The sequence below is a fragment of the Natator depressus genome, chromosome 8 (genome assembly GCF_965152275.1).
Source record: "Natator depressus isolate rNatDep1 chromosome 8, rNatDep2.hap1, whole genome shotgun sequence".
NCBI lineage: Eukaryota > Metazoa > Chordata > Testudines > Cheloniidae > Natator > Natator depressus.
In genome coordinates, this window is record NC_134241.1 from 10,671,294 (window position 1) to 10,686,174 (window position 14,881).

Consider the following 14,881-nt stretch of genomic DNA (forward strand, 5'->3'; position numbering starts at 1 on the left):
GACACTTAAAGTGCCCTGTTCTGTTCACTCCCTCTGAAGCAAGTGGCACTGGCCACTGTTGGAAGACAGGATAATGGGCTAGATGGACCAGTGCTCTGACCCATATGGCCATTCTTATGTTCTTGCTTTCTTTCTACCAATAGAATAACTAATTGTTCTCATTTGTGGATTGGGAAATAACATCAGGACTGATACTTTTTCTAAAAAACAAACAAACAACGAAACAGAAAAGCCCACAGGACAATAATAATTAAAAGACTATATAGGCCATTGTTTTTTTTAAAAAATAGGAGAATAGATAATGGGCCAGCTCCTGCTAATACTGCTTCTAGCATTCCAAACCTCTGCCCTGCTTCCAACAGTACCATTTAAAAATGATGACAAAATCAACCCAACAAATTTCCTGCCATGAAAACCTTTCTTCTTTTTTTCCGAATGTGAAACTCCTCCACACCAAACAAACAATTGCAGTGGATCCACATGCTGGGTGGGCGATATTCAGCCCTAGATCACTGACTGGCATGAAGGATGAATAGTGTGTTGCCAACAAAGCATCACCGCTTGTTTTTTGGTTTCATCTACTTGTTATGTCTTGGGTAAAATTTTCAAAAGCGTCTAGGTGACTTAGGAGCCTAAGTTTTTGGCACTTATTCAGTAAAGTAATTTGCATTATCCGGCATGTATCCTAAAGCATGTTAAATACAAGGTCTTATAACAACAGAACATTTTCAACATTATTTTCAGGTTACCTCAGGTTAAAAATGGCTGAGAGGATAATCAAGCTTCCTTCCTGTCTTTGTGCAGGTTGGGAAACAGCAACTCTAAAAACATGCATCGAAGGCACACAACCCTTCGGGAGAAAGGCCGGAGACAGGCTATCCGAGGCCCAGCCTACATGTTTAACGAGAAGGGCACCAGCCTGACCGCGGAGGAAGAACGCTTCCTGGATTCTGCGGAATATGGCAACATCCCCGTGGTGCGGAAAATGCTGGAGGAGTCCAAAACCCTGAACTTTAATTGTGTTGATTACATGGGACAGAATGCCTTGCAGTTAGCGGTGGGGAATGAGCATTTGGAAGTGACTGAACTCCTTCTGAAAAAGGAGAATCTGGCTCGAGTTGGAGATGCGCTGCTGTTGGCCATCAGTAAGGGATATGTGCGCATTGTGGAAGCAATATTGAACCATCCAGCCTTTGCACAAGGGCAGCGTCTCACACTAAGCCCCCTTGAGCAGGAACTACGTGATGATGATTTTTATGCTTATGATGAAGATGGAACTCGGTTTTCTCATGACATCACCCCCATAATACTCGCTGCTCATTGCCAAGAGTATGAAATTGTTCATATCTTGCTTCTGAAAGGGGCACGGATAGAAAGGCCCCATGACTACTTCTGCAAGTGCAATGAATGTGCCGAGAAGCAGAGGAAAGATTCCTTCAGTCACTCTCGATCGAGAATGAATGCCTACAAAGGATTAGCAAGTGCCGCTTATTTGTCTCTTTCCAGTGAAGACCCCGTTCTTACTGCTTTAGAACTAAGCAATGAATTGGCAAGACTAGCCAACATTGAAACTGAATTTAAGGTAATTCAACCTACAAGGTTTTCCTTCATCTAAATGTGTTAATAGTGGCATATATTTTACATATGAAAGAGTGTTGGTCAGAAAATCGGGGTTCAGAAAGCACATCCTGAAAATTCAAAGCGAGGAATCAAATTCTAGGTCAGCCTCAGATTAAAGGAAATCTTGGTCAGTATTTAGATTCAAGTAGAGCTTCCATCAGAAATGTGAAATATGATACGTGCCTTTCAGAAGACAAAAATGCTTCCAGTTCTCCTACCATTATGAGAAAAAACTCAAACTGAGATTTTTCCCCCCCTTTCTAGAAGTGACAATCCACTAGAATCTAAGAAGTGCTATTTTACTCTGAAAGCCAGGCATTAAGGTTCAAGTATTTACATATTAGGTGATTTACTGTGTTAGAGAGGACAACTGGAAAATCTGATTCATCCCTTCTCTCTTCACCAGCACCATGTTGTATTTTAAAAATTGAGGGCAAAGCATCCATTTTAAGTCCCTATGGAAATGTCATTATCTCCTAAATTCCTACATATTTGCATAGAACTGGGCAAATCTTTTTCAGTAAATAGTACAGTTGATGTAATGATAAATATATTAAGCAATTAGTAAGTATTGGGGAACAAAAACTATTTCTGAATTTGGGTCAAATTTGGCCAATATTTGCGGTGAACATTTTTTTTCAGAAATGTTGAAAAGCTTCATTTTGACATTTTCAAAATAAACCATTTAAACATTTTTGTTTGGAAATGACATTTTAGAAATGCAATTTCATTTAGGAAATGGCAGTTTGGAACAAAGTTTGAAACATTTTGTTCAACCCAAACAAAAGATTTTTGGTTATTCATTTGGGTGAGCAGGGAAAAAAAAAAACAAACAAAAATCAGTTTTGGGTCAAAACAAACCAATTTCTGCCCCAGATTTTTCAGTTCATTCACTGAACCAAAAAAGTAAATTATTAACTCATCTCTAATTTTGATGAGAGAGAGATAGCAAGACTTCATGCCTTGTATTCTTCTCAGTAGCCTATTTCAACTCTTTACCTGTCCATTTGCAACTGTTTTATCTTGTATAGGCATTAAGATATAGGTGAAAGGGCACAGGAGTTCTGAATATTCACAGCATATAAAATGTGTTAACTACATATGATTGGTAACATACTATTACATTCTGAAATTCATAACTCTCTGTTTTTGAAAGCTAAGATGAAGCCATCTTCACCTTTTAACACATTGTAAGAGAACCCCCAGCTACCCAGAACTTGTACATTGCACATCAGAACTTTATGGTGGCAGAAGGGTTGAAAGGTGGATTTTCCTGCTCCAAAAGCAAAAGCTCCTATCTCTTGTGCTGAAGGATGGTCTAACTTGTCTGGCAGCAATCTAAATCAGTGATTCCCAAACAGAAGTGGATGGCTCAGTGGTTAGGGTGTTACTTCAGAACTTGGGAGACCCAGTTTCAATTGCCTGCTCTGCTACATCCTTCCTGTGTGTCTTTAGGCAAGTCACTTAGCGTCTGTGTGCCTCAGTTCCCCTCTGTAAAATGGGGACTTCCCCATCTTTCTGAGACATTGTAAGAATAAAGACATTTAAAGAATGAGATGCTCAGTTAACTACAGTGATGGGTGCAGGTAAGTATCTTAGGTGTATATATACAGGTTGGTTTATCAGATTAAGAATCCATTATAACTACTCTGATTCAAATTACAAAGGTGGCACATCAAGTACTTTTTGCTCTTCAGATATTGCACTCTTAATTTTAAATCTTGAGATCTGCTTCTCTAGATGAAGAGTAGTCATGGGTGGGGTGGGGAGAGGAGGAACACAAGGAGGTAATTCTGAAAAGTTCCTCTAAGACTATTATATTCTGCTGCTTTGTAAACTTAACTCTCTCTCCTGCAAGTTACTCAACATCACCATTATGAGGATGAGATTGTAACTGTCCTATGATATTTGCAACATTTTGCTAAATCAGTAGAGTGGTTCAAGAATTTGCGATCTTCCAGGCTGAAATAAATTGGGCATAAAAACTCAATTTCTACAGCCCAGTCACCAGTTTATGAAAGTTTTTTGGCTAATATGCAGCTACAACTCTGGTCAGTAACATAAATGCAATAAAAGTCTAGGTTGTCAGTAAATTGGGGTAGGATGCCAGCTAGGAATCCATTATTATTTTTAATTTGAAAAACCATTCAAGTGTTCAAGTATCGTTTTCAGAATTCCTCACCAGGCATTCTCTGAATTAGAAGTGACAAGAGCTATATATCTTTTCAAGAGTTGCCTTCTAAATTAACTAGGAACATTATTATACTGGCAAGATGACTGATCCCCCTTTGGAAATAAAATTAAGAGCCAGATCCTGCAAACTTTTACCCATGAGAATAAGGAATTGCAGGATCGGATTCCAACACAACAGTGTTAAAATGTAAAAAGGGAGATTTACTTGCATGGGGGTCCAATCATACAACACTTACTCGTGGAAGCAGTCCATACATAAGCAGTCCCATTAATTTCAATGAGACTACCTTCATGAGGAACAACTGTAGGATCAAACTCACAGTTAGCAGTATTAGTATCTCATTAATGTTCCAGCTCCCATCCAGGAGAAAATGGCATGCTATTTCATTTAAGGGGCATCAACATCTTTCAGCATTACATGGCTGGCAGCTCTGATAAGGCTCTCTATGCTTAACTGTAACTATATTTTTACCAGAACCTGGTTCTTGCTCTAGACCAACTCTACCACGTGAAGGAATCCTCCTGAAGTTACCAACAAAAAGGAGATAAGATACGACGGGGTTGGATACTTTAGAAACACCTGAGATTATGAGATAGCTATAGACAGACAGGGATATAAGGTGTTTTGAAACTTTCCATCATCTCCACTCATGTTTGTTTGTGATGGGTTTCCCTTTCCTGTCTCTTTGTGGAAGGCCCTCTGTATCACATGGAAATATCTAGAAAACATTACTGATAGTTTATTTCACATTTCCATAACCTTTTAATTTAGCCTCTAGAGTCAGTACCACGCAAGGTTTCAAGGACTTCAAACATATTTATAATGTAGGAATCTATACATTTTCTCATTTCTCAATTTTCTTGCCTTAACCTTATAGATGGGACACACAATTAGGTACTAACAGAGCTAATTTTAAATGTTTACAGAAGGCAGCATTGGGATTTGTGAAAGAAGGTAAAAAAAGCTCCCACTTTCCATGGGTGATGGAAGAAATTTTTGATTGCTAAAAGTTTTTTTTTTTTTAAAAAAAGGTCCTGGTGAGACTCGTATACTGATAGCAAATCTACAAAATAATGAAATCAGGCAAGTTTTTAATAACATTTCTCAATCTTGGAAAAAAAGAATTGTTACTCAACTTTTGACTCTTTTTGCCAATATGAACATTCTGTACTTACGAACCATCTAAAATCCAAACTCCTTACCCTCTGGATTATTATATTCATACAACCTCAGTAGCACACTGTCTTGAAGAACATACTTGACAGTAGATGGAAACATTACCTCCAACTGAAGTGCATGATGTAACTTTTAAAGATGGCAGCAGGCAGATAATCAGCAGTGAGGTTATTTTTCCTCCTTTTGAAGATTCTCAGCATAAGGAGATAATAAATATGTGCCTATTTTTATCTCTTTTCACTAAGTTTTCACTACACCAAGTATATTTTGTACAATAATGGCATTCAGCATATAAGATTAGCTCATAGCCCCATGAAGACAAATGGGGAGGCACTCATTTCAGCATAGCTGGGTGAGAATTTATTATCAATTCCCATTTACAACAATGGGAACTGCATGGCTAACTCTCAGCCAAATTTGCCTTAAATTACAATACACAGTGGGACACAGACAAGAGATCAAACTGCAATGTGGCAGATTCACACTGTAGAGCAACACCTACTCGTTGGTCCCAGGGAGCCTACACATAGATTTGAGAGGACAAGCTCAGTCTCTGGTAGCTACGGATGAAGTTATCTCATTCTTTGCATTTTACATACCTTCCATTGTCACTATAAACTCCCCCATTGAACTCTATGGGTTTTTTTTAGTTTGGTTGACTAGCAAAATCAGGATAGTCTGTTGTCATGTTGCTTCCTACATATTAAGTAGAGGTATCAGAATGAAGATTTGCAGGAGGCAGATTGAAACTGACAGAACAATGAATAGTAATATACATACTGGCCCAGATATTCAGCGGATGTAAATCAATGTAGCTCCACTGAAGTCAATGGAAGTATATCAATTCACGCCAGCTGAGGATCATGGCCACTAATTAGAATGAAAGCAAATAGGATGGATCCAGCGTTGCTTCAGATGATATGGGAAGCGAGTGTCTGCCTTGCAAGGTTTATTGATAAATAAGACCTGAAAAAAGACATGTGACAGATAGCAATATTAATGGTATTGGACTGATTTTTTCTTTCATGACCTTCCTTAGGCTTATGCAGCTCCAATGTCTTGCAAAAAAAGCTCCCTTATTAATGCTAAAGGAAAGAAAGAAATGTTTGAGATGCAGCTGCATGGTTCTGAAATGAAATTACTGAATTAAGAAAAGCAAAATATATGCAATGAAAATGTTAAACTGGTTGTTTGTACTGAAAATTCTCTTGCCTGCCTCGAGCAGGCTCACGCTGTAGTTCCATTAAAGGACTTGGTGACTAGCCTGGCAAGGAAAAAATCATTACAAATTTGGGTTTTTGAAAGTTTATGAAAGGTAGAAGTAGAGGTCTGAGTCACAGGGAGTGCTCGTGGGGCATTTATGCATGGTTTATATGCAGATTTGGCAGGGGCGGGGGGAATATCACTCCTTCCAAGCAAAAGCTCTGTGAGCAAAGCTTTCACGTTTGTATGCTTCAACAATCTAGAGCACATACCCCTTCTGGTCTGCTTCTGGGAGTAATTTAACTGACGTCAGTGGGGCTGATACTGCATTGCCATGTGGCCACTTTATGTAAAGGCAGCAGCTCTCCCACTGGGTTGTACCTCTACTATAGGGGCTTCCTCTGACAATGTAGTGCTGGTGTAGCCAGTTCTCTATTGCCCTACTCTCATGGCTCGCAGGGTGGACGGCATGCTGGGGGCCCAGGTGGGGTGTGTGTAGCTGGAGCACTTGTTCTCTCTCTCTTCTCTGCTGACGCAACAGGGTTTTGTGGGGCCAAGCATGACTAAAAGCACCCTTGAGACTGCTCTAATTTATATCAGGTGCTGGATAAATTCAGAATTAGCTTCTGAATATGGTAAGGGCTAGGGTTGGGTTGATGCTTCCCTGGAGCCCTGCTATATGCTGAGACATGGAACCTCATGCTGCCTCTTATATCAAGTTACCTTTTAAGAGCTGAACTTCCCTCTAAGCAAAACACTTAACCGTTCTCTTATTTTAAAATGTTGATGCTCCTAGGTAGCTAACTACTCATAAATGAGCATCTTAACCAAAGAAAGGAAGAGGTTATAAATTATGTATCAAACTTTTAACTGGTTTATAATGTATTGCAGAATGAAGCCCTAAGATATCAAGAATTGCAAAAGCAAATCATTAAGAACAGCAAGTTACAACTTGCAGAATAATACTGTATAATGAGATTCCACTCTAGAATTTAGACACATTGCAGCTTAATATGTTATCAAACAGACCAAATTTTAATGTATTTAATTTGCATGGGTTTATATTATTTTGTATTAAGAATGCACTATAATTTATAAAGTTAAATAGTAATCACATATACCGACAGTCTGGGACCGCTACTTACTCATGTTGAGAAATACTTTACTGTGATAGTATTCCCATTTAAATGAAGGGTGGCAGCATGTGGCCTTTAGTCATAATAGGGAAAAATCTGTGCTAACCTACAGGCTACATCCTGCTTCTCTTATGCATGCAAGTAGTGCTGTTAAAGTCACTTCTAGCAAGAATAAAGTTTGCAGTATTTGTCCCACCCTGTGGATACAGGTCAATGGGAGTTGCACTCATGTACCTGAAAGCTGGATGTGTCTAGTGAAAACCGTTTTAAATGTCACCTTCATATAATGCAATACGTAAATTTCTTCACAAGTACCATCTGCAAGCAACCAGGTTGCTTTCTCAAATTGGAAAGTGGAATATTCAAGAGTAGAGTCCGTACAAAAATTGGCTATAGGCTCATCGATCTCTTTAGATGATTATATTTTAGCAAACATTTTGATGGCAATGCCCTTGTGGATAGCTTTGACATAAATACCAAACTCCTTTTATGCTACTGTATACAAGTTGTGAAAATGGTGAGGGAAATGCAACACAAACTGGCCTTTACCTAACTGTTTACTCTCTCTTCTCCTCTGGGATTACCCTCTCCCTCTTTTCTTCTACTGAGATCCCATATTAAAGGCAGGTCTCTTTTAGAACACTGCATTCTCCCTAAATAGCATTCAAGCTGCATGCTTCGGAATCACTAAATGTCCTTTGTGATAAAGACAGCATCATCCAAATCATTCCATATAGCAATCTAAGCAAATTAAATTACAGGGTGGCAAAGGAGGATATGAAAAGATCTCACCAATCAGAAGTGTTATAATAAGCTCTCCATTCACATTGATTAAAATGTTACTGCAGATATGATCAAAGCCACCACCTAGAACACACGTGGTTTATGGTCCTTGTTTATTAATCCTGCCAGCGTTGTCAATTCCTCTACTTCAGTTAATACAGGAACATATTTTTCTTTAACTCATCCCCCACTGGCTTCCATTGCTGCTTTACCTGTTGCCCTGTATATTTACAGATCTTTGAAAAATAATGGAACAACTGTTCAGAAGGACCCAAACCCACAATCTAACTTTGCACCTGCTATTTTGGGCCTGGGACAGAGTCTTGTGAGTTCAAACATTTGCAGATGGCTGACTACCTGATCTGTGGGCTCCAATGACATTTGCAACAGCAAATCAAGTCATTGGACAGCCATGGCCATATCCACAACAGGTGTAAATCAGTGCTAATGTCAATGGAGCCACACTCATTTGCACCAGCTGGCCCCTAAATGTTTATAGTCACAATTAAAGGCACCCACAGATATCTCCTGCTATCAAACGGGAGTGCAAAATTGCAAGTGCACATAGTACAGGAAGTTTTCCTATATTATCTAGCCTAATAACTTTTCCACTAAAAATCCTATGCCCATAGTTTTTCTAATCTGGTGTGTATGGTTTAACTTCTATAACATAATTGAAGTAAAGTTTTTAAGGGAATTAACATTCTAAACTCCCCCAGTGTTGCCTGGATTTACTTTACACAAATGAAGACTCGGGGTCACATTCTGCACTCTGATGGGGCCACTATGCCACTAACGCTGTGACCCTAAAGTCAGTCTTCCTGTGACCAGATAAGTAGATATTGCAACTCTTATGTGTTCCCCTGTGCTCAGCGTAGGTGGTGTAGCCAGGGAAAGGGAGGATGACTAGGGAAATCTCTGGCTGCCATGTGGGCTCCTTGGGTCCATTAACAATTGGCATAAATTAGAGCAGTCTTCTGGTTGCTCTAAGTAATGCTGGTTGGACTAGCTCAGCATGTAGTGGACCAAGGTTGCGGTTCCACAATTGTCTAGATACCACTCAGCTAATCCAAACTCAAAACTACTTGTCATTCTTAAACCTGGTTTCCATGTAGTGATGAATCCTGGATGAAGAACAAAGCTTGTTCATCACATACTTTTTGTCTGCATTCTTAGACCATAATTAGAATCATGGAGCAGTAATGATCGCATATGCACAAAGGTCTTGTATTGTGGTGGGAACGGAAGAAACTGGTGATTAAGGTACAATAACAGTTTGCATTCCAATCTTCTATTTTGGATCTGATGTTTTGCCAGTTTGGCTTTTGCACAGGAGTGTGGGGTGCTTTTCGTTTGTTTGTTTGCTTGTGTGTGTGTTTTAGTGTTTGTTTTTGCCCAACCCTGTTCGTTCATTTTTTAAAACAAAGGGATTTCTTCTTCACTGCCTGGCAGCTTGTTGTAATCCTTTAGGCCTGTGCAAAGTGGGTTGAAAACGCTGCCAGGTTAGGATTCTAGCCTTTGAGACAAAGGCTACACCTACACTTGGAGCTAGGGTTGCGATTGCCAGCTCAGGCCGGCGTACTTGTGCCAGTTCTAGCCACAGTAGAATGGGCAGTGGACAGCTGTGGCATGGGGTAGCCATCCCAAGAACACACCCATGGGGTAGGGCAAGTTTGTACTCAGGGCAGCTAGCTCATGCTGCTGCTTGCTGCTAGAGCCATGAGAGCTAGTGTGATTATGTCTACTCAAGCTAGGAAACACATTCCTAGCTCCAAGCACAGATGTCATCTCATCTGTGCTGCCTCTCAAGCCTAAGTGACTACCGAAGGTGTTCTGTCGGGAGAGCTGAGCCCAAGGAAAGTGGAAAATGTGTCTCCTATTAACAAAACTCCTCACAATATTCTTGGAATGATTTTAGCACTGCAACGCCGTGAGGTAGGAAATCACAAATTGGCATGGAAGCTGCCCTGGTGGAGGAGAAATGCTTTTGAGTGTTCTGGTGACATTCGCATTTGATCTGACTTTCAAAGTACGCTCTGCACAGACACCATTTTTCTCACAGAGACGGGAGCATGAAAAATGACAGTTGTGTTGCACTTGCACCAATGGCTAACTTAGCTGAGCAGTGAAAGATTTTATGAAGGTGAAAGCAGAAAAAGATTCTTCACATGGAAAACTTCCACATCCAGGATCTGTAAGTCCTTTCTGGCCTTCAAATTGTTGCATCTATGCATTAATTAATATTTGTAGAGAACACTGAAGATTCAGAAGAACTCTATGCATTTTGAGCACTATTGTTGTCTTTTTAGTGCCTGTTCTGTGGCTAACTCACTTTCTCCCATATCAATCTGGCACATTTCACAAGTAAAATATTTTTTTAAATGTTGCTTGAGAAAAGTTTCCTTTCAAGCCCTTCAGGATGTCTTAGAAGTGAAGCCAAACTTGTGGAACATGCAACTGGGTTGAAAAATGTGTTTACGTGTCAGAATGTGAAGGTATCATCACGCCTATGCATATCAGGAACACTATTATCTAGTCAAACCTACCCATGTTCAGGTGTGTTAGGGAGGCATGCATAAATGCAAGATGTGAGAGTGGAACATCCGATAGCCCATGTCTGCACTAGGAAAACTGTAATTCACAAAAGGTGCAGCTGCACCTTTGGTACCAATGGTGGGAGCTGTGGAGAAGGGAATCGTGCATATTTGCCACTGTGTCATCTAGTCCTGATCTGAGGAAGGTTAAATGACATTGTGGTAAAAACTCATGAGTAGAACAGGCCAAAAATTTGATGACGGAACTGTCTTCTTTTGGAAGATGCTGTTTTGTTGAAATCAAAACTTTCAGTGGGAACATTTCAATTTCTACAATTTTTTTTTGTTAGGGGAAAAAATACGAGAGAAAAACATTGGAATGGAACGTTTTGCTTTTTCGTTTTGATGTGGCTCATTTTGAAATGTATATTTTACAAAAAAGGTCAGTCAGAACAAAATGTTTTGATTTTTATCAAACCAGAAGTTTTCAGTTGACCCAAAATGAGGATTTTTTCCCCCAAAAAATTTCATTTCATGGGAAATTTTGAAATATTTTTTTATTTTAATTTGGAACGAAGACCAAGTTTGAAACACTGGAATTTGAGTTCTGTGGGAAATTCCAAATTTTTAACCAGCTCAGCTCCTGACACAACTTCCACAGATGTTACCATCAGTGGAGAATTTTGGGTGCCAATTTTCTTAGTGTAGAAGCAGCCTTTTTGTCATGGAATGTTTGTTAACTTCACAACTCATTTGGCAGTTTTTCTGTTTATACCCAATGGTGAGACAGTCAGAATTTCATCTGTGGTACTTATTATTATTTGTTATTTGCATCATGGTAGTGCATAAAAATTCCAATCAGCGATCAGGACCCCTTTGGGTAGGCACCATACATGACAAAAAGATGGTTTGATTCCCTTTACAATCCAAGTATGGTCTCAGACAACAGGCGGATACAACTAACAAGTGGGTGAGCACAGAACAACAGTGAGACAATTATTATTAGTGTAACAAGCAGCAGTCTTGGCAGGCAAGTTGCTTAGCCATTGTTGAGCACTTTGTAGGTGTCAGATGACGGTGAGTTTTAAGGAGGCACGGGCGTAGACAATTTGACACTATACCTCCCCAAAAATTTAGGGATTGCATTAATAAATAAAAGAAACACTGAATATGGAATAGTAGCTCATTTGGCTCACTTTATTAAAAGTGGGAAAATTTAGTCATGGTACAAAACTATTCATTAAAGCAATATTCAGCAACTATGGTTTCATTACTTTTTAACCCTAACCCCCTACTCCCCAAAATAAATAAAATAATGTATGCCTGTGGGAGGAGTTTGAAGGAGAACAATGACGCTTTATGGATTTTTTTTTCCCCATGCAAAAGAGTAAGTGCAAAAGATTGTAGTCGATTGGTTGGGAATTGATCTGCTTGGAGGGCTGTTATATTCACCGCTACACCATCAATGCCTTAAAAAAATAAACCTAGACCTCCACATTTCAAGCACTGGTTTATTAAAAGTTACAAAACTAATTATTTGAAATATTGTAATAGATTTTGAAGAGGAATACAGGATGGAAATGTATGAAGGGCGCTCTCATACATACACATACTATTATACAGCTTGGGAGAAATGCACAGTATCAGGAAAAAACCCAACAACTTTGGACATGTTTCTTTTATGTCAGGAAATTCTGCTGTTTATTTCTGAACGTAAGGGTTGAACACTGTAATGAACAGTTCAATGACTACACAGAGCTCGCTGTATTCTTCCCCTCTGCACTGGGAGGCCAGTGATTTTCCATTTCATACTCACTACTCTAGCTTGCCATAGTGATCTCACAGAGTCAGTATGGATTTGTTAACACTGAGTTTGAATAATGGTCTTTTAAAATTTCTCTTATTTTGGGGAATGTTTGTACAGTAGTTTCATAATGTCATGGTATAAAGGGCAACAATTTTATTTCGCATCATAACCTACCAGCCCTGAACCATCATTTTCAGGTAAGAGATTTGTGTAGGCGGAATACTTTACACAAAGTTTTTTGGCACCAAGTATGCCAAGTCCTTTAACAGAGGCAGTTCATTTTAATGTTTCAAACATAGGTCATGGTTTTATTTCTGCTCATTGTAACACCATGAACAATTCATTTTAATTCTCCGTGCATGGGTTTTCCTGTATCTAAAATGTGGATGACAAAACCATTTTTTTTAATTAACTTTGAAATGGAAAAAAATACTCAGATATTCAGAGTAAAATCCTGGCTCCAATGAAGTCAATCGCAAAACACCCACTAATCTCTGTGAAGCCAGGATTTCACCATCAGTCTTTTAAAGAGCCATTTGGGGGAGTGGAGGAGACTGGACTGGACTGTGTTTTTGTTTGTTTGTTTTGTTTGTGGGGTAATTTTATTGGTCAAGTCTGATGATGCCTACAGCTTGATAGGTGCCCCTCTGGAAGTAACTGAATTTCGTACAAATAACCTGTCATGTTTTTGTTTCACATATATCACAGCAAACTAATCAACTCAATTAGACTTCAAACACTGCCACAACGTGTAGATCTTGATTAATGCAAGGAGCTTGAGGAGAATAGATTTAATGGCAAGGAACCATTTATTGGAAATTTATTGCCATTCACTTGTAATCGATCAGGAATACAGGCTCTTTTGTTCAGACCCAAATGTATGGATTCAGTTCTTAATTTAGAGTGTAATTACACTGGTCTGTGACACACAGGTCTAACTTATTCTTTTCCATTGGCCCTTTCCCAGAGGCTTGCTCTCCTTAACGTCTCCTTTGTACGAGACCACAGCAAGACACCAATTTCTTTGTGTCTCTAAAAGGGGAAGAGAATTGGGCAAATTCTGTTGATCCCCCTTGGAGCCATGCTAGGATGGAAACAGAGTGGTAGCGGCTTAGCATAGGTTCCCGAGCCAGTCTGCCTGTGCAGAACAGATGGAAGCTGCTTGACTGAACAGACCTTCCTGGGAATGAGCTCAGCTGCTGCCCTTGCTGACACTTCAGGAAGAGCTTGCTGCCAGTTGCTGGCAGGAGTCTGAGGGATGGGGATAGGATGGGAATTTGCCCACGCTTCCTTGAAGCTACAGAGCACTGCACGGCTGGGCTCCCCCTGCCTAGCACTCCAGGCAAAATTAGTAACTTTTATTCCAGCAACAGTGCAGCTACACAAGTGCTCAGTCACGAGCATTCACAGGGCTCAGGCCTTTTTAAACTTGCTTCTATGGCCCGGTGAGCCCTGTCTATGCTAGTGATTGCACTATTACTACCACGGGTGGAATGTGGTTCCTTTTACTAGTGCAGTTAAGGTGGGGGGATGGGGAGGCTACTTCTGCATTCTGCTGGGTAACTGTGCTGGGAGCAGGGAAAGGACACGCTCATCGTTTTCTTCCCTTCTTGGGCAGGAGAAGCCAGAGTTTATCCTTGCCATAGAACTTTGAACAAGCCCTTATTAGACCTGGATTAACCACAGACATTCATCTCAATGAATTGTCCTTAAAGTGGTATACAATGAGGTGCTAATAGAATTGCCCCTCTGTTTCCTTGGCAATAAACAGATACTCGAGAGAGGATAAAGTAGGCAGACAAAGGCCAAGTCATTTCTCAGAATGAGGGAATCAAATTATTGCTGAGGAAAACAGAGAGGAAATGGTGTAGCTGCTACTAGAATGCCAGCTTAATGCAATATTGATATTCTTTATTTTTAATTATTAACACTACTCTTGGTTTACCACTGATACCAGCATTGGCAGTGGGGGGGTCACTTGAAATAGTAAGAAACTGATAATGCTAGTTGCTTTCTTGTGGTCCTATATTCTGAGTGGCAAGGAGGTCTACTGGAATTAAAAATGAGTATAATTGGAAATATTGTCCTGGACAGAACAAGAACAGTAGTACAGCAGACATATCTTTCTCCATTCTCCCCTCTATCTATCCTAGATACTGGAGGGAATTAACATTGTATTACTGAATGTAAACAAAATAACTCAATGAGGTGGAGGGTCTGAAGTTCAAGCTAAAAGTGGATGCAGATGGGAAATCATTTGCAATATTCATAATTATGTTGTTAGTTGTCGTTGTTGTAGATAATTCTAATGAACCCATCCCCACGGCATCTGGGCAGACTATGCCCTTGATTGTGGATGAATGTCAGTAGCATACAATCTATTTTTCATTACTACAAAAATGGGTCCTGGGTACTTTAAATTCTTTGT

General features: G+C 39.7%; 1 protein-coding gene across 2 annotated transcripts in view; it reads left to right on the top strand.

Annotated features, from left to right (window-relative positions):
• Positions 1-810: 810 nt before the first annotated feature.
• TRPC7 (transient receptor potential cation channel subfamily C member 7) overlaps positions 811-14,881 on the top strand; it is a 108,361-nt gene continuing 94,290 nt past the window's right edge. For both annotated transcript variants that reach the window (XM_074960404.1, XM_074960405.1), the window contains exon 1: positions 811-1,582. In XM_074960404.1, coding sequence (XP_074816505.1) covers positions 830-1,582 — 753 coding nt within the window. In that variant the 5' untranslated portion in view covers positions 811-829. The remainder of the gene's footprint in view (positions 1,583-14,881) is intronic.